General features: G+C 36.1%; 1 protein-coding gene and 1 pseudogene across 1 annotated transcript; one reads left to right on the top strand and one right to left on the bottom strand.

The window, feature by feature from the left end:
• Positions 1 to 2,272: 2,272 nt before the first annotated feature.
• Positions 2,273 to 6,184, bottom strand: LOC102804761 (protein dcd1A-like). The gene is made up of 14 exons (XM_006823714.2): positions 6,176 to 6,184; positions 5,851 to 5,983; positions 5,573 to 5,670; positions 5,357 to 5,424; positions 5,168 to 5,217; positions 4,938 to 4,996; positions 4,684 to 4,718; positions 4,493 to 4,587; positions 4,281 to 4,385; positions 3,997 to 4,091; positions 3,592 to 3,702; positions 3,280 to 3,394; positions 2,732 to 2,948; positions 2,273 to 2,551 (listed from the first exon to the last, which is right to left on the bottom strand). Exons 1-14 carry the CDS (start codon positions 6,182 to 6,184, stop codon positions 2,494 to 2,496), a joined length of 1,248 nt encoding a protein of 415 aa, XP_006823777.1. The 3' UTR covers positions 2,273 to 2,493.
• A 2,987-nt stretch (positions 6,185 to 9,171) lies between these two features.
• Positions 9,172 to 16,947, top strand: LOC102804876 (sorbitol dehydrogenase-like; annotated as a pseudogene).
• The last annotated feature ends 4,016 nt before the right edge of the window (positions 16,948 to 20,963 follow it).

Below are 20,963 nucleotides of genomic sequence, written 5' to 3'. Positions count from 1 at the left end.
GCACGCATACAATGATACACTTCTACATCAAATGTTAACGACGACTAATCACCGACCCAAATATTCAGAAAAATTAAGAACTATCTTAATTTAACAGCTCTCAAAAACTCGCTGGCTACTCAAACTGCGTGTTATGCGTTGTGCCGTCACAGGAAGCGCTATCCAAGCTCAGACCTGTGTTATATGACTAGCCAATTTTGCAATAAACTGTACTTCAAGGCAATATATGGTTATTGACCTAAAAAAAGTTCGGTCACCAGCCTTTTTGTCGAGAAATTTATGGTTGTATTTTAGTGGAAAGTCGCTATTTTGACACTATAATAACACTTTTACCAAAGGTTCCTATGGCAGAAATATTATGCAATATCTCAAAATCCAGCCTGGTGACATAGGCTGAAAAAATCATACATTGTTAATGATGGAGCACTGTTTGTTCTAAATTATTTACAAAATCTGGGTTTTAAAAAGTGTCAAAAAATGCAATTTTTCTTTAACAATGTGTTCTATAAAATTGTTTTAAAAATAGCAATTTTCAAGAAATATTATGACACGTTTCTCAAAATGCATAGCTGTAACACACAAAATAATGCTATTTCATTGTACCATGAAACATTAGTTTCATGATTGTACATAATAAACTAATGAACATTGTCATGCGATTTATGACCAATTTTGTCAAAAATTATGACTGGGCTTCTACCTTTATCACATAATTTAGTGAAATATTGTTTGGTGAATAAATAATTCAATCTTTGAAACAACAGAAACTAACACACATAATAACGATAATCAAATTTCTGTGTGCAGTTCGAAAGTACTCGTAATTACCGGTTTAGAAATATTGTAAGAACAAACTGGCCCCAAAATTGCGCAAATTTGCAATAAGTTTACGCTGCTAATGTCTGGTTCGGAAGGCGTTGTACGCGTGATTTTGTCCTGTTCAAGGACGTCCTATTTTCGAACTAATTAAAACCAGTAGCGTTTTCGATTATCTATCTCGAGGCGTAAGATCGGTGTAGAAACGACACCGACCCGCAGCTTCAACGCATGTTATGTCTAAGGAGTAATTTTTATGATTAATAAAATAATGTGAAAAAAATAATTAATTTGAAAATAGATTTTTCAGAAACATTTGTTTCAACAAATTATGTATGCTTTATCAAACCGGAATATAACAATGAATGTAATATATAAAGTATTATTCGTCTATCGTTTGAGCATATAATTGTGACCCAGTTAAGGTGGAAATACAAAGTCAGCAAATTCGTTTGTTTGGATAGCACTTACTGTATTGTATATCTAACGATTGGAGGTCAGAGACCGACTATAAGACTACAAGTAAACACGTAACAACTGGTGATAATTGCTGGAGTATTGTCTGGGTATTGAGTATTTTTATGAGACACATGTGTAAATAATGTTTATTTTGTCAGTCAAAATTGTCACCAATTCGAGTCTATTAAATGAACATTACATCACGCATACAATGAATACCACGACTAATTGAATATTATATTGGTTGAGACAACTCCCATTGACATTGGTCACCGCAAAAGAGGCATCTACTGAACGAGTTGTCGATTTCTTATTATTATATGTGACATTTTGTGTTTTGAGATAATGTTTGGAATTTTGAGATACTGTTTGAGATTTTAGTTTCAGGTTGCATTTACACTACACCGTGGCAACATTTTTGTTTTCTTGTTGTTTTGTTTTAGTTTTTCTGACAGGCGACAGTTCCGGACAATGCATGTCACTGTTCTCCTGACTTGTTTTCGTATGTGCGAATTGCAAGTGCTAGTGCTGACACATTTTTTGTCACAGAAGCACTAGCCATATTCATGTTTGGGACTAGAGGACAGGGCTGTGCGACCTTCTCTTTATCACATGGCAATTTAATATGCTATCCTGATGACAACCAGGCTCGGTCTAACACAGGCACTTGCGGACCTTAACCAATGTCCCCCAAAGTCGCATTCGTTAGTGAATGAATCTCGGCCAGTGGAATTGTTGGTAACATTTGTATATGGCCAGAAGACGTATCATTATAATATTGCCCAATAGAAATGTTCTATTATTACCGAATATCATCCTTAAATTCAGTTCCCGATGGCACCATCTTGATATTCAGTGGCATCATCGACCATATTGAGCAATTAATATCACTAGTAATCTTGTACGAAATTTATAAGTAGCTATCTGCATCAGGAATATTTAGTCACCATCATATTTGTGCTCGGATATAATTATAAAATTAAAACACTACTGAAAATTACACATTAATGGTTTAATTCGACTGGAAAAGGTATAACATAGCGCACTTTTCAATTGGAGAGGTGGATCCAACATAACTCGTATATATCACATCTAGATCACGGCGTGATGGACTAAATGAGATGCTTGATGTGACTTTGTAATTACAATATAGTTCAAGGAAATGTGAAATAAAAATAAATTTGAAATAAGATTAAGTCTTCTATTGGGAACAACCCATCACACGGTAGGCCTGGTTTCACCGAATAATGTGTTCATGTCCATACGAACAAACGGTCTGAAAGACATGGGACATCGTGAATAAATTAAAGTATTAAAAGCCGTAGTAAAATTTGTGAATTTCATATAATATGTAAACGACACTATTATAATACACTTTCATAAACAGGGAAACTGTTATTCCCAGATCAGTGAATTAGTCTATATTGACAAATTATATTTGGGTTCACATGCCTACCTGTCGTATGCCATCTTGGCCCCAGACGCGCCGTCTTTCCTTGCATTTGCCACATACATTAGTCCGTTCTTAAGGTCGTAAATAGCAGTATGTGTATCGCCAGTCTGAACGATAGACACGAGATCCCGTATTGTGTTCGCAGGGGTGATATTACCATAGTATTTCTTCAGCTGCCTAGCAAGAACAGCAGTCCAATCGGCATGTACCCAACCTCGACCTAATATAAAATGGATGGTTTTAAAATGTAATTATCTAGCAATAGCAGCACCTAGTATTAATAACTATTTCAGTGCATCAACATATCATTCACTCAAATAAATATAAGATATAATATAAAATTAAGATACTGACTCATTTGTACAATGTGACGACCACAATACCACATCGTCCGCCTGTACGGTGCTGTTCCGTTCAGACATTCCTCTCTCCCAACCGTGTATGTCACGTAGTTGCGCGATAGAAAGTTTACCGACCAATAGGAAGCTTTGTTACGAATGATAGTGGAATGCTTTGCCGGAACATTCACATACAATATATAACATACTTACTATAGTAAACAAGGCCTTCCATGCGTGGATGCCAATCACCAACAGGCATCATATTCTGGTCATCATAGAAGTTGGAAACGCCGGCAGAGTAAGCCACGCCACGGAATGTATTCAACTAAAAAAAACCCAGAAAAATTACTAATAAATTATTGTTATACAACCATCTGTTTTTCTATATGACACAACAAATATATACTTGTGAAAATGACCGCTCGCATCAATGTTGGACTTTTCATGGCGATGTAGCAATCACATAGGCTTAAAACGATATAATAATATTCAGTAAACAACAACATATTTCTTCATGTTTACCTTGGCATCGCCAACTCCGAGCAGTAAATCACACGTTCTATGTGCATTAGCTATACGATTGATGGAATCATCTAGGGTATTATCATACTGAAGTACATCGCGTAGAAGATACTGTCGTGAAGAATAGTTATTATTAATTCGTTAAAATTTCAGACATTTGTCATACAGAATACATTCCATGAGTTATGACATAATATTTTAAATAAACCAATGGCAAGCACGCGGTGAATCACGTCGTCAAGCGATGATATCCGATCAATCAGTACAAATCGGTTACCAGGCGACTAATTAACTTTGTATCACATAGATTGATGACTAATATATCAACATGGTGCATTACTGGGCACATTGATTTCTGTTAAGTGTATATTTGAAGGAGTCGGCAGAGCATGGTGGTTAGCTTACCGTAAATGGGACACCGATCCTTGATTCAGATCCCCATGATGCATCTGCGTCTACAACGCCAATTTCACTTATAGCCATTTGACGATCAGACATGCCTAATTCAAGACCAACGGACTTAAAAAATGTAATATTGTTTTCAGCACCATTTGTTATTTGTGATTTATTAACATAGCACAATACAAAATACTGAAGGAAGATAGTGCATGATTCCCAAATATATATTTTTAGAAAGCGAAAACTTTCCATCCATCACCGATTACCCCATCAATATATAATTGGCTTGCCTGTGATTGATCCTATCCAGCCACTCCAACCGACGTTAGCAAAAGTGTGCCCATTAGTGGATTCCGGGTGGTATACGGTTACCTGAGGATGGTTCTTGAACGGGCCTACAAAACATGAGAAGTGACACCGAGTTATGAACATGTAATTTCTTTGGATTGAATAATAGCAAAGTTCTTACTAGTAGCTTTTATACATGTACTGCACGACATACCATCAATATCCCAATCAAGTGCACGCAACTGTAGAACTGATTCTGAATCGGGAACAGCCTTACCCCAAGCACCAAACATTGAACAAGTTCCTTTACTAAAAATGAAAGTAATTAATATTATACAAAAGTAATCAAACATACATTAAAAGCTGAATACATATTATTGTTAAGCATTATTGTTAGGCACTCACGTAATTTCACCAAGCATGTGTATTCGCTCGATTTTCTGAAACATAATGTAAATATGTATATTATAAACGAGTAGACAACTGTAATGGTGTGACATAATATAGACGGAATATTGTTCGTACTACTGAACGGGTTTATTTTCACAATAAACATAACGACTGTAAAAGTGCATCTTTATTCAGAGCTTATGGGCTTATTCAGCGCATATAATTTGATGTGTGATGTATCACGACTAAACATCATTATCAATACATACTTTATAATCTATTCCACTGGCATCAGATATTCCTTTAAGTTCATCTAAAAAATACTGACCTAATGGAGAACAACTTACATCATTATCCACATTATTTACGATACCGGTCATTTAGACTGATTTAAACAAAGAAAAAAACATGTTCTGAACATTCGTCTTTCTTTCCTGGTAAATTACCCTAATTGAAACATTTACATAAACATGGCCATATATGGAAACGTCGCACTTACTTGTGTACTTTTTGGTAGCTAACACTTCAAGCTCCAAAGCAAAATCCATCCTAAAATACGGTTAGCATATTATTGATAACATATTATACGCAAACTGTATACAACATATTAATATCCGACATATTTACACTTCGTGTATCAGTGTTGAAAAGATTCTACATTTAGTAAAAATACAAACTATTGTCTTACCCAAGGCTGATGACGTCTTTAACAAACCATGGCGATAGAAATGACACTGTTTTATTCACATAACCATACTAAAAATAAAATGTAAGATGACAAATGTATATTTACAATACATGTAATATTGGGTGTAGTTTCCCGCGCACAATATGTGTAATCATTTTAAACTGAGCACGTTTATACTATTTTCATGCCGAGAATGAAATCAAAACTAACACTAACCGCTTCATCTTCTATATATTTCCAAACGTCGTCAATAAAAGATTTTGCTTCGTCTTTCAAAATAGTTCCATGAGCGAATCCCATTTCGTACGGAGTGCCTGTAAGTATTAGTGTGTTCTCAATTTAAATAAGCGTAGTATAATTATCATATAATGATGTTTTCAGTCACTTGTTATATGGGACACATTACATTGGAATATATTATTGTGAATATTTAAATAAAAATAATTCATGTAAAGTGTGAACATATGCCAGAATCATCGGGAATTAACACCTACCCCAAACGTGAAGAACTTTAATTTGGTCATCGCCTTTTCCCACTGTATACAGTTTAGCATTCTTAATCTGCTTGACGAAGACTGGTGGGTCGGTTTGTATAGGGTTCAGATTGGGTTTGGCATGTGGGTCGGGCTGTTAACAAAAATAAAGTAAACTAAAAACAGATCGGTATCTCGTCTTTCAGAAACCCTTACAAAGTATATCATATTGGAGTAGAGTAGTGGAAAATAGTTTCAAATAAGGTATATTCGTAAAGAACCATGCCTGATATCCGTAACAACATACGTTTACAGACAACAACAAGAGAAGTACATGTTTACTCACCCCTGACATAGACAACCGGACTATTGCCGAGAAGACAAGCAGACTGCATAGACGGTTAAACATGGCTGTCTCGGTGGCGTAATTAGGACGCAATATCTTGTGTCGGCATGGCTGGTCAAAGGCTGGTCGTAGACAACTTGAGGGGCAAAGAACACAACTCTGTCTATTTTATAGATAACGGTAGCAAAGAGCAATTCGATAACAGTGAAGGTTGCAATGTAAAACTAGGTTAGGGCCGTGGAGATCAGTCATAAGTGGTATCAGCAACCCTATTGACGGTGCACAAGCATACTACAGACCAGAAAAGATTAGTTTGAACGTTAGGGGCGCCAACTATATCGATGCTTTACGCTTCCATCTTTCACTGGATCATTGCTTTTGCAAGTATAACAAAATATAACAAGCCAAATTAGATTTGTGCATCCTAATTTTGATTGAATGTTTCTGCAATACCTGACATGCACTGTTTTCCCTGTCGATGTCTAGTCACCCCCACTATTTCAAATGATCAACCCTTTACTTTACACTGTACGTTGCTGGTAGTGAAACCAAACATTTGAAATCATCGAAGTATCGCTTAGTTTGTGCTATTTTTTCATTATGAATTTTTTATGTGTTTTTTCCTTAATGTGAAATACTCTTTCCTAAAGTATTTTTCGTGTAGATTTTTATTATTGATCCTTTTTTCCCAGTTTCATTCCTCACTACTTAATTAACTCAATCATTTCATCAGTAACGAAAGTCGAAAGTAAAAACAAGAAAATCAAAGAAAGCTTAGTGTGCAATGTAGCTGTACATAATAGTCTTTTAGAATATTTGTCATGTGACGAGATTTAATTAGCACGTGTAATTGGTATTGCTATTTTTAGTTTGCTTGGTAATCTTGACAACTGGTGTATCGTGGTCGTGTGGACGTACATCTTACCCGGATCGGTTACTGGTGGCACAGGCAGTGTTAGAAGCTCTATGGACTTGATGTGGATGGTAGCTGAAGTATCGTCGATGCCAAGATTTGAGGAGCGTAACAGAAAACTGCAGGATTACAATGAGACACAGACACTGTAAACTTACCACAGTTTTGCTTTGCCTTAATTTCCTGACCTGAAGGCCTTGTATGGCCAACTCTCAGTTTTACGTAATTACATTTTAAGCAAATTTTTGTATTTCACATAAATGGATAACAGATTGATCAGAAGTCGTTGATCTCTATATGTACATTAACGTGATTTATTAGTGATAATTTCTTGTGCACAAGTTTCATGTTAATTTCTATGTATGAATATATATTGATGAGGTCTAGAGAATGAAAATAGCTTAGTTAATTGTATGAACATTGTCATCACAGTTCATTGTGTGCTCCCATGTGCGTGGCCAATCCTCGGATCCGTTACAAATAACAGCCAATGTTTTATTGTCATGTGTGAAATGTATTACAAGTTAATAAATCATCATACCCATAAGGCTAAGGGTGGGAGTGCTCTATAGGCACTTGCCAACTTGACGTACCTGCAGAAAGCAGCACAGGAGCAACTGTAGCACAAATGCTTTGTTCCTGGTAACAATTACCGAATCATTATTAACTACTTTAGAGAGTGGAGCTAAATATACACTTCTGACAAAAACGATGGCTATAATATAGACGTCTGTAATAAGTTATAACACAAAAATACCAGTATTTGTGCGCCTTGTAACACTGCAAGATACAATTAAAGAAAAAGGCAATGAATAAATATGTTTTTCACACATTCACAGTAAGTATTTATACAATTTTCTGACCTAAAATTTCATATGCATTAGCCAATACAGAGAGTGTTTCCCCCAAATCTGCAGGGGTGTATATGCATTGTATACAATCGGGGAGGCTTCGAGTGCGGATTAAGGTTTGGATTAGGGGTGGGCATACAAAAGGAATTTTTCCCACGTTAAATATTTTTCATGAAGTGTCTAATACAATATGGACATTTTATAATGACGGAATATAAAAATTCAATGCGAGGTGATTTGATGTTGAATATCAAACTTTGTATTTGTTAAAAACAGTTTTTGACGATTCGATGCACATATTTATAGACTTAAACTCAGAACTGCTCGGGCATGTCAATTTTTATTAATCAAATCACCGGTAGCTAAAGAAATTGTATACATTTTTATGAATAAATATAAAAATAAACCTGACGCTTAAGTGTAAACGTCCTGTCCCAGACTCAAAATTCACTTGACCTTTTTTTATTTCATGGTGTCAAATGGCTAGTTTTCGAAAATCTCCAAATGTGAGCTTATTATACCCCAGAGGTTCCTGTTATATAATTTATGTAAATATTTCTTTAAAACCACTCCCAACAATTACATATTAGGCGATGATGAACTACTAACCTGTTGTGTAGCAAAATAGGGAAGCTGTGTTTGCCTGTTTTGCTCAAATCGCGGTTTTAAAACAAGTAATTTGCTGGGAAAAGAGATACAAATGCATTGATCTTAGAATACTATATAAATTGTTATAAACGTGTTTTAAATGCATATTTAAACTTTGCTAGTAGTCCGTTCCTTCGTGGGGAACTGGTATATCCCATCTTATAACTTTGCTAGTAATAAATCCTACCCCCACTAGATCCAAGACATCCACATGTGTATTTATTGCCATAGTAGTTTATAAGTAAATAAACGCTGCTCGGACTGATAAATATGATATATAAAAGATAATATTTGGTAATCGTAGTCCTAAATAACTATTAAAAATAGCTTGACGTTTCAAGCAATGGCTCTTTATCGATAAACGTCTAGCTATTTTTAATAGTTATTTAGGACTACGATTACCAAATATTATCTTCTATATTTTGTATTTATTGCCGTATGATTGTCACCCTATGACGTCCTCTATGGTTGACCTGTATTTAATATATAACTGTGAACACTGCTGACGAGGTCACGCCAGCTGATTGAGTGCAACAGTTCGCCGTAAGTTCTGATTCACTCAAAACTGGAATCTCAATCGTACAATGGCAGGAGAAAACAAAACTTTGGCTGTCCTTCTTCGCGAAAAGGGCGACCTTGAAGTGGTAAGTTTGCAATGAAAATTATAATTGTATGAAAGATAACCATAAATCCTTGACTTAAAATTGTATTTCATGTGTAAGAGCTGTGACCCTTAATTTTGTCCCAGCTATGAATTCTGCTATTATAGCAGACAAGGTAAATACACAGCGAATTGATGTACACCGCTTGGGGTCAAACAGATTACAAAACATGTAGTAACTGCATGTATAGGGCGTTGTACTGTGACGTCAAATGTTTACATTTTGTAACAAACATGCTTAAGCTTGCCAGAAAATGATTTTTTTAAATTTAATTCATTCAATTCCATATAGTCTAATATAATTTAATAAGCAAAATTATTGTAACAAACAAGTACTGTATCATTATAAACTATTTTAGAGCGTGCTAAATATAATCTTCAGACAAAAAAGATGGGTATAATATGAACGTATGTAATCATTCATAATTTATAACACAATAATACCAGTGTACGCCTGGTAACTGTGCAAGATACAAATAAAGAAAAAAAGGCAATGAATAAATCATATTTTCACACACGTTATTTCACAGAGTAATTATATATTTTCTGACCTAAAACTTTAGCCCATAGATGGTTTGTTTCATATATATACAGGATTGTATTTTACAAGCGTTGTATACGTTTTGGGATAGTTATTTTTGTAACCCCCACCCTTAACCATACTCCTCAAGCACATTCAATTGCATATGTAGACTGGGCATATACAATTGAGTTGGGGTGAAGGTTAGGATTAGGGGTGGGGCATACAATAGGAACTTTTCCCTACGTTAACTGTTTCATGTAATGTGTTTCATGACATTTTTTTAATATCGGAATATAATAATTTTATGTAAGGTGATTAGATGTTAAAAATATCAAACTTTGTATTTGTTAAAACAATTTTTGACGATTCGGTGCCAGTATTTATAGACTTAAAATAGAACTGCGGAGGCATCTCCATTTTTATTAATAAAATCACCAGTTGCTATAGAAATTGTATAAATCCTTATGAATATATAAAAATTAACACTAAAGCGTCCTGTCCCAGACTCCAGGTTGACTTTAACACGGTTGAACCAATTGTCATAATTTATGTCATAGCGCCAAATGTCATGTTTTCAAAAAAAAATTGCCAAATGTTCTATAGACATATTGAAAACTTTGGGGAAACATTGATTATACATTTTTTAGAAGCTCACATAAGTAATTGCTCATATTGTCTGCTGTATTTTCTAATTCTCACTTACTTTGACCAGAGACCGACGCACCTGTGTCATTCATAATAAAAAGAATATAGTACTGTATTCTGCTCTGTTGTAGGTAGAAGTGGAAAAACCTTCACCTGGTGAAAATGGTATGCATATTATTGACCCGGTGTCAAAAAGTAACACCAAGGTCAACAAATAACACGCATTTGTTCGCTACAACAACAAAACCAATGGAATAAGTTACATTTAACATTCCTACAGAGTTGTGGGTGTCTTTATGTGAGTTGCGTTTCCACCCTGTAAAGATGTGAAGCAACCCCCTCAGAAAAGCCATAAGCATAAACTGTTGCTGTTGTAGCTAAAAAGTAAACAAATGTATCTACAATGTAACTGACCACAAAAGACAAACCAACGTCTTCTAACTTGCATCATATTCAGTGTACATGTTACAAATCTAATTTAATTTAATTTAATTTAAGAGTCTCGATTATATATATTATGTGGTTTAATTCTCATTACCCGTCTACAATAGCAACATTTTATGTTGTCTATATTATCCATAGGCTAGTATACATTTAAAAAATCGAATGCAACTTCAACCCCTCAAATGCCTTTCAACCTTTTTCACCAGCAATGTTTGTGTTTTAGCTGCTCAAATTTCAACAAAAACTAAAGGCAATATCTGAAACTGTCCAAATGAACCGAAATGATAAAATTTAGTACCCCAGTAACTATTGTACAAAATATGAAAATATTTGCACTGATTTATGGCGGGAAAATATCTGACAGGGAATCGTTTAATATCTATGATGTTACATATTAGATGATAGAAAAAGTGTGAAATATCATTCCAAATCACTCTCGGATGCTTTACTTCAAAACAGACGCCAATGTAATCTGCAGACAATAAATCCCAATAAGACTTTAGAAATTATTTCAACTTAACGTGAACATATATGCCTAATGTGTTTAGTTTAGTTTATTTTTCCATAAATATAGAGGTTCTACTTGCTATTGACTCAGTGGGGATTTGCGGTTCAGATGTTCACTTCTGGACTCATGGAGAAATTGGAGATTTTATCGTGAAAGCACCAATGATATTGGGACATGAATCAAGTGGAGTAGTGGCAGCCCTTGCTTGGTAAAGGGGTCAGTAGTAGCCACTTTATTAATATTTTATATGAAAAACTTACATTTATCGTTTTGAAGTTCAACAAATCTATTTAGTTTCATGATAATTGAGTGGTCAAATATGTAAAACAGCAATGTGGATATGGAGTAGGCACTACATAAAAAATGTGTCATTTTGTTTTTATAACAGACTTCCTGATTATATTCGATAATATTTTGTATTAGGTCCAATTGGTTTGGTGAGTTTACTGACGGCTAAAGCCATGGGTGCAGCTCAGGTCATTACCACAGGTAGGCATAAAGCACCATTGCGTACATGAGTAACACGAGTACGATTTTTATTTTAGACTGGATTTAGCGTCTGTTAGATTGTTTGTCGGAATCAGGTTATCGGTGTGCATTAAATATAATACATAAACTACTTGTTTTTTATAAATTGATTTCAATGTTTACTACTTGCACGACTACATACTACATACACAAGAAGCTTGAGTGTTCAAAAATGTCTTGCATTGTTATTTTCAGTAATAATTCCTCACAAATTCGCCTAAATATAGTTGGTTAAAAAAAATTCAGCTGCAGCAGCATGTACGTTTTGTACAAATATGGAATATCACAATACTAAAACGGACCAGGGCATGAGCGTGTTTCTTTACATGAATTATGATTTTTCGACAACATTTGAACAACAGTTTTGAAAAACGTTTTAAAAATACAAATTTACGTTGAACTTGATCATTCAGTAATTAAATTGCATATGTGGTACATCATTCGTTGTCAAAAACCAACATTTTCATCCAAATCAAATACTACCATTTGCAATGTTTCATAGCAAAAAACAGAATAATAATACGATTACGTAGGTGCCATAGGAGAGACTTTCAATTTATTGTGAATTACATTTAATTTGTTAACACGAAAGCTGTTACAAATTTTGAGTACACGTTTGACCTTCTAAACATTCATCTTCGCCAGCTAAGGAATGTTTGTCTCGAGTGTTTCTACAGTGTGTATTTAATAGGTGCCTTTAACGACAAGGTGGGTGAGATGCGTAAAAAATAAACAGCCAATCAGCTACGAAGGGCGTTCAATAAGTAATGCCCCTGACCCATTTCCCATAGCAGGAGATTAAATTGGCACAGTTATTAGTCTTTCTTTACATAGGAACCACCCATCGTTTGATGCAGCTCTGGACACCGTTTTTGTAGAACACCCCAGGTTGGACCTCCAATCCTATAAATTGTTGATAGCTTCTTTTAATTTCAACAAAAGTGAAGCGTAATAGGCTCCGGTAATTGTGGTACCTTTTGCCAGGAAATCTGTTGAGGTGGTGAGTCCAAGTGCTTCCACTGCATTGACTGGGCTTTGGTCTCTGGATCATCCGAGCACTCGACGCATTCTTGCTTCTGGAAAGGTGTGAGCAACCTGGAAATTCATCTGGCAGACACCTTATGCATATGCAAATGGTCATGAATGATAGTTTCCACACACCCTGTACTAATCTTGACCTCTTGGACTATTAATATTTGGCGAACAGTAATGCGTCGATCTTCCAAAATGGCTGCCTCAAATTGACGGACAGACGCCTCATCAATGGCAGAAGAGGGACGACCAGGTCATGGAGCTGTTTCCACAGACTTCCGGCCATGTTTGAATTCACGATGCCAGCGTTTTACAAGGTCATATGACGGGGCATCATCACCATAAATTTCTTTCATTTCATCAAAAGTCTCCTTTGGTGTGCGTCCATTCAAATACGAAAAAACGGATCACTGCACAACACTCAACTGGCTCAACATTTCACACCTGACTCAGTTAAAACACCTGATAGCATATTGTATTCACTTGCAATGCATTGACACATTGTCTTACTTTAAATCAGAAACCACAATTCAGAGCTGTTTTTGGCAACATAACCCATAAAGATGTAATTGACACATGCAAAATTTCATCTAGATCAGACAACTGGAAGTGGGTCAGGGGCATTACTTATTGATCTTGTATCAAAATACAATACAGCGGTTTTTTAAATGGCGACCCATGCATAACAGATCACGCAGTTTTTCAAGATCACCAAAACCATGCAATTGAGGCATTAATAGCTGAAAAAGACGAGTTTGATACGAGGACAGAAAGTGGCAAATCATGAAAATTGTGGACCAGTTTAACTCTTGAATGATCAGTCAAGTAGAGTTTTTGAGATTGTCTTTCAGACAGTTTTATTATTTTGTTAAAACATTGTCGACATAAATATTTGTCACTTTGCTAACGAAGTATGCCTATAACGTTGGCATAACAAATGTGGGAAACTGGGTGAAAAAATGCAGCGCCAGTTTTGGGGGTTTGGCAAAGAACCTAAACACACACTACACGCACGGTTGATAAAAGAATGGTGAAGTAACTGTGCTACACGTCGCCATTTCCGACATTTTTTTCTTTAGCTTACCGCGTGGTGTTACACAGCGCCTGATTGGGCGCCTTTTCCAACAAGCGCATCCAATCAAACTTGGCCATTTGTTCAACAAAAATTTAACAGGCTGAGTCGGCAATGAGTCGCAGTGGCGGCAACATTGGGGTGGCAGAGGGAGTGATCTCCCCTCGAAAAGAATGGTGGGGGTGGGCGTCTGTTAGAATATAGATGTGATCTAAATTATATTGTACTTTTAAGAATTGTGTATACAGGTGCAGTCTAGCGCCACCTACAGTTAGATATTGTGTGTAATAATATTCCCCGGATGTTCTTGTTATACTTCCGGTTAATGCAACTTATAGTTGAATGTTGTTTATTTTGCCCAACTATATCTTTGATTATTTCCCCCATCATGGCTCACTCCGCTCCAGTGACAGCGTCGATTCTCGAAAATCAATGTGAAACCTTCTGTGTCAGAAAAATGCACCCTTCAAAATGCAGGAAATAGCGTTCCAGAGGGTCTAGATTCCCAATTTTTAAAGGGGAGAACATACACCTTGACCCCTAGTAAGGTTTTTGTATCAAACTCCGACTGAATAATAAGCAATAGTACAGTTATTATTGTGTCTACGTCTACATTTCATAGATAATTGTTTGCGCGAGGTTTTGATTCTTCCAATGTTCCTAACACAATGTATCGTCAGTTTTGTTTTCATTAATTAAAGCCTAAATTGCATATCATGATCTGTTTCAATTTGGCTAAATGGGAATTTATCTAAATAAAGAATTCTGCCATTCCTGTGCTGCATCTCAATTGTGCATTGACGGGATTTTGTTCAAATTGTGTACATGTGTTGAACTTGATGCACGTTTTTTTTTTTTAGGTCAGCTTCAAAATGGCCAACTGACAGACATTTTGTATTGACAAATCATATTCCAGAGCATTGATCTCTGACTGATTGCAATCAAACCGTACCCATCATGTCAACCTTATTCAAGCTCCGATTCAAAGTGGCTAGCTCATTTCAGTGTTGATTTACTATTGAACAAGTGGGACTGTGTCATGTCACCATACGTTAGATCATAAAATCCAAATTACGACCCATCTTTCACCAAAATTGCTTACTGCACATTGAAGCATGCGCAGGTAGCACTTTAACAATTATTCGAATGAGCTCCACGCCACGTTGTATATTTACACATATTCAAAATATAAATAATTACAGGTAAACACCAGTGCAAACCTGATGTAGCTAAGCAGATAGGAGCTGATTTTACAGTGCTAGCAGACAGCAAAGATGGACATGAAATGGCAAAGAAAATAGAAAGTACACTAGGTTGTATGCCAGATATCTTAATTGAATGCAGTGGTGCGCCATCTAGTATCCAGACTGGAATATATGTAATTGGCATTCTTTGGTGATACTGGTAATTTAAACATTTTTTATTGAATATTACATGCAATGCTTTTTTTCTAGCTTTAATATTCTATTTTTGGAGACCATTTTAAACTGGTACTTGCTGAATCGATTGCAGTCTAGTTTGCAGGTGCAGGTGACTGTACAAACACGTATATGCAAGCTTTTAATTATATATTTCTAGGCAACAAGATCTGGTGGGGTTTTGGTTCTTGTTAGATTAGGACAATCAGATGTGACTTTACCAATAGTGAATGCAACTGTGCGAGAAGTCGATATCAGAGGAATATTTAGATAAGCAAATTGGTGAGAATTTATTCAATGACAGACTTGTTGATTATCTTGTACTTTAAAGTTTTTTGCGAACGTTTTTGAATATTTTAATTAATTTTGGTACCAAATAAATATACATGTGGTAAAACAATCAGAGTTTGTGTGTCTGCTAGTGGACATAAGACCTCTCTGTGTAAAATAGCATATTTGGCAGACGATAATAACCGAGCGTTACACAATTTCGGGGCAGGGTCACGGATTTTCTAGTTCCAAATACAAGACTTTGCGTCAGCCAATCAGATGGCTAGATTCAGACTAACCATGTTATAATAGGATATAGGTGCTATATATATGTAAACAACACCTAGACAATTTTGCGTCAGTTTTATAGATACAAATAGCATTAACAATAACTTGTGCTCTTTAAGGTGACGAAATATAGATGAAATATTACTGTCGAAAAGAAATCGAAACTTATATAATGTATTCTAAAAGTCATACTTACACGATTGTTTAATTAGCTACCTAAACACCTACAAACCAGAGAGCGGCGTTTGTTGACAGATTTTTTAATATACTAAGCCTTGTTCATATGTTTTGATTCAACTGCAATTCAACCCTATAGTTTGAATTTTCAGCGCAGAATGCTAGCACAAACATCAATTTCTTTTCTGTCAGGACGTCATTAAAAACCATTATCATTACAGGAAATCCTTTCTGAAGATATTTTTTTTAAACTGAGTTTCTTCTGCTTACAAATCAAAGTTTGATAATAATAAACTTGGTGAAGCACTTCGTAAATACGACACAGTACACTACCAGGGGAACTCGCATGCCCAGACCGACCCATATGTACTGCACGCCTAGAGCCCTCCAGACTGATTTACTAGTATAATATTCATGGATTTTTTTTAGTTTAACGATCATAGACGGCATCTAGTGTAAGTAAAACTTTGCAAAAACCTATAATGGTTATGATAGGCGTGTTATTCCAAACCTCAAAAAAAATATGTTTTTTCAAAACAGGTCCACTTTATTTTCACTACCATAACTTAAATTCACTTCTGACTTGGGTAAAATATAAATGACAATCAAAGTTTATGTTTTTGTTTTGGCTTCAGCTATCCAACTACATTAGCAATGGTTGCATCTGGTAAGGTGGATGTCAAGCCCCTGGTAACTCATCGGTTCACACTCGCTAAATCATTAGATGCCTTTGAGACTGCGAGAACTGGTGCAGGGGAGCCATCAAAGTCATCACCAAAGTGGCAAATAAATAATGCTGCTGAAAATTTCAAATCTTTCCTTTATACTAAAATAAATTGATCGTGGATAGTATCATCGCTTGCACAACGTTATTAATGTATAGGTAAAGTAAGACAATGTGTCAATGCATGGCAAGTGAATACTATCAGGGGGAAATCTTCTCTCTCTCGGGTTCTCCACCCTTGCCAGGGGGAATCTCGTCTCGTCTCTATATCGTCCCCTTGAGGTACGGGATCGGGAAAGTCACTTTAACTTTACAGTCAAATAAGGCACACACAACGAAATACGTTTCAGCTCTCGTCTTAGTCGGTCTGTCGAGCACTCTGTAAGACACAGCGCCCTGGGGAAAAGTCCCCAAGACTCTCACAAGGCTGAACCAAGACTCGCCCAAGACTGGACTGCGTCAAGGCTCGCCCCAAGACTGGACTCCCTCAAGGCTCGCCCCTGGACTGGACTCGACTGCCCAGGACTGCCTTCTCTCTCTACTGCGTCTATCGTAGAGTATTCGCCAAGACCAACTCAAACTCTCTTTATTCATTTTCAAAACTCTAACCAATTACAAAACAGTAAAAAGACTCTAAGGCGTAAACTTCAATCATAAAGCCAATCACACTAAGTACTGAATACGTCATATCTTTTGATTAATCGTTCACTACATTAATAACTACGGATATAAACTGTCAAAATGAGTAGTCTAAAAAGCGGCGGCTATCTGGTAATTAGTTCCAAATCACTGAGCCAAGTTCCGTCCAAAACTTCAAATAGACCTGAACGATGACAGACATAACACAGCAATTCGCTAATAATCAACTAATTAAGTCGACCAACAGATACACGAAAACAAATTCATGACAATACAATAAAAGTTACGCTATCAAGCTTAGTTATTATCATCTTGACAGTTTTGTGTAATTGCTGATATCATCAGTGCACTGAAATACAGACACTGGTTTCAATGTATAATGGCATTATATTGAATTCTGATGCTGCAGAACTTATTACAGTGTCAACATAGTAAATATATAGTCACAACAACAACAGAAAAGGCTGCAATTTTAGACGATTTTGAATGTCTGTTTGATAAATTGGTAATAAAAAAATGAAGTATTTTGAATTCAATCATGGTACTAAATTATGTACTTTTGTAACTCTAGTATTGTACTTGTTCTTTTGACTCTAAATCTATTTACAAGAATTCGGGAAAACATTGCTTATACCCTGTGGTCAGTCACCACAAGTATGTTATATAACGTATTCTTGCATTATGGTAGGTGTCACTTTTAAAGTTGGGACAAAATCGTGTGTATTTTGCCACAGACGTACCTGTTTCATAATTTACGCAACTATTTCATTAAAACCACTCCCAAAAATTATATCTTAAGCGTTGATTAACTACTAACCTTATGCGAAGCAAAAATAGGGAAGCTGAGTTTGCCGGCTGTGCTCAAATCATTACCATTATGCCACAGAGAGAGACAGGATTTATGTATCTCAAATTCTGCTGACAACACAATCCAGTGACTGTATCAGCAGTCTAAAAAATAAACATGTGCAATGGGTTGTTGCAAAGTATTTAAACATGTGTGCTTTTCATTCACACAGCAAGGGATCTGTACTTTTCACTCACAATTTATGTCACAATACTATATAAATTATGTTAATGAGGCTTTTGCGGCCACGATAATTATTAGCGTGTTTTAAATGCACATTTAAGGTATAGATGCAGGTTCGTGGGCACTTGGGAGCGAATTTTCTTTTTCTTTTTGTTTATTATTATCCAAGCAGTCTTGGCTATAGACTGTTACAATTTCACAGCATTATGAATAGTGGAACAAACTCATAAGACAATTTTAAAATATAGAAAACTGGTACAAACATTCTCTCTTTTGAATGCTTAGCAAGATTTAGCAAGGCTGTACATAAATAATCAAAAAGAAACATGGTGAAAAAAAAGTAATGACGGGATCTCCATATTATGCACTATATTTAATTTTTAACTTTTTACAAAACGATAACAGGTTTAAATTTTAAACTGTTACAGCCATTTTAATTATGAGCATTAGCAAACTTAAGAGTCTTACTGAGTGAATGGTTATGCAAATTAGCCATTATCTCCACTTGTGTTTTTCAGTTTACCATGGAAGTTCAAATCTAAATAGCTCGCACAATTCTTGATTATTTTGAGTGAAACTTTCACACAACGTTTATCAGTTGTTTATTAACAAAGGGGTGCCCGGGCATATGTTTAGCATGTTTTGTTTTCATAATACAAAGTTGTCAAGCAGGATGTGTGCCGTATAGTCAATCCCGGTCAGTATTTCACACTTCGAATGTCATTGTCCGAGAATGCAAAGCTTTAAAAATCAGCCCAGACGTCCTTTTGTTCGTAAATATGTTGTGAAAATGTCAAGACAAACTGACAAAACCTGTGGGAGCTAATTAATTTTCAATTTCTCTGACCAACCAGAAAACACGAACGGAGATAATGGTCGTTTTATGAAAGTGACGTTAATCGTCCACAAAAATGGCTATTGCATCACGACGACATGCCAAAATCTATCATACACCGACGCTTGCTGATGTTCAATCGTCAGATAAAAAAATAAAATAAAAATATTTACAATACTAGGAAAACGGACGTAAAATCGTCCGCGGAGTCAAAACCTTGCCAGAAAACTGTCATGGCGTCGTGTTATCTTGTCCACTTAGGGAGTGGCATAATGGATTACGATTACGTATTCATACAGTTATATAAACACAGCGATCCCCATTGGGTGGGTTGAGTCTAAATTTACCTTTCCCCAAACCTTTAAAAAACACTCTGTATGACGCAGTTTTTCACGATCTCCGGTGAAATGGACCGTGCGTAGTTAGACGGCCAGGTTGAAATGGGCCTAATATTTCGCTACACAACGGCTACTCACAGTTTCTGTACTAAATCGCTCAAACGCCGGTGAGAAAAAGTCGAAATGGAAGACAACTATTGTAAATCGAAACAGGTTTCATTCAACTTACGAGCAGACGAGACGGGTCGATAAAAATTAAAACGAATCCTGACTTCTGGAAATACCTCATTCATAGAGTGCCATAGTACCAGAGGTCGCCGAGCACGGCCGTAAAACGTACTTTGCGACATCGCTACAGACGTATGCTAGCTGACAAGGGGGTTTCCGATTAAGGTAACCGAGATGGCATCGCAGAGTGCGTGATTTTTCCGCGGTGTTTAAAAACAGCATCTCGTTGCCGGTGTTTCTGTAATTTTCGGGGTATTTGTTATTTTTAATTAACCGAGCATTTCACGTTTGTGTATTTTGCCACTGAAAAGTTAGTTATCGATGACAGCACAGCAATGGTCTGAATGATGTTTATCCACTACTACATCGCAATGCTATCAGCACGGTGATCGTTACAGCGAAACGACAAATGTGTAATTAGTCAGTTTTATAATGCATCGGAGAAAAAAATATGTAACAGTACTCCACTGGAAGCTGCCAGGCTAGAAGTTGGCGACATGTTGCGAGATAAGAGTGAAAAAGTTTACTTATCATTTACAACTGCATGTTTTTTTTTGTATTCCGCTTGCATGCTGGAAGCGTCTACGTCTTGTCTTTTTTAGTAGTTTGCAAGACTAGTTAATTGCGCCTGAGGTAAGTTAAACAGGGTCGCGGACAGGAAGTTACATATCGCCGCACCGTAACTGAGACCAGCAACTCATTTGCATATAACATCAACAGTGACTTGTCAATCAAAGAGCAACGTAAACAAACTTTCGGGACTTTTAATCACATACGCGTGCCTCGAATACCTATATTTTAAAATCTTTTTTTGGGCATGTTCCAGCATTGACAATGTTCCGAAATTTCAACACTGTCTAGCCAAGACTGTCTGGGTAAGAAAAGCAAAAGAAATCACTCCGAGTGCCCACGAACACACATCTATACCTTAAACTTTGCTAGTAGCCCGTTTCTTAGTGGGGGACTGATATACTAGTACCCCATCTTACCAGCTTATAACTTTGCTAGTAATAAAT

This window comes from Saccoglossus kowalevskii, chromosome 13 (assembly GCF_978046115.1).
Source record: "Saccoglossus kowalevskii chromosome 13, keSacKowa6.1, whole genome shotgun sequence".
Lineage (NCBI taxonomy): Eukaryota > Metazoa > Hemichordata > Enteropneusta > Harrimaniidae > Saccoglossus > Saccoglossus kowalevskii.
Note: the sequence above shows the minus strand (reverse complement) of the source record. Positions and strands in the feature narration are given on the sequence as shown.

What these genes read in the sequence shown, in the direction of transcription:
- LOC102804761 (XM_006823714.2), bottom strand. An exon ending in CCAGTGGAATAGATTATAAA is followed by an intron (nt 4,719 to 4,937) that starts GTATGTATTGAT and finishes ATTATGTTTCAG; the next exon opens with AAAATCGAGCGAATACACAT. An exon ending in ACTTGATTGGGATATTGATG is followed by an intron (nt 4,386 to 4,492) that starts GTATGTCGTGCA and finishes CATGTTTTGTAG; the next exon opens with GCCCGTTCAAGAACCATCCT.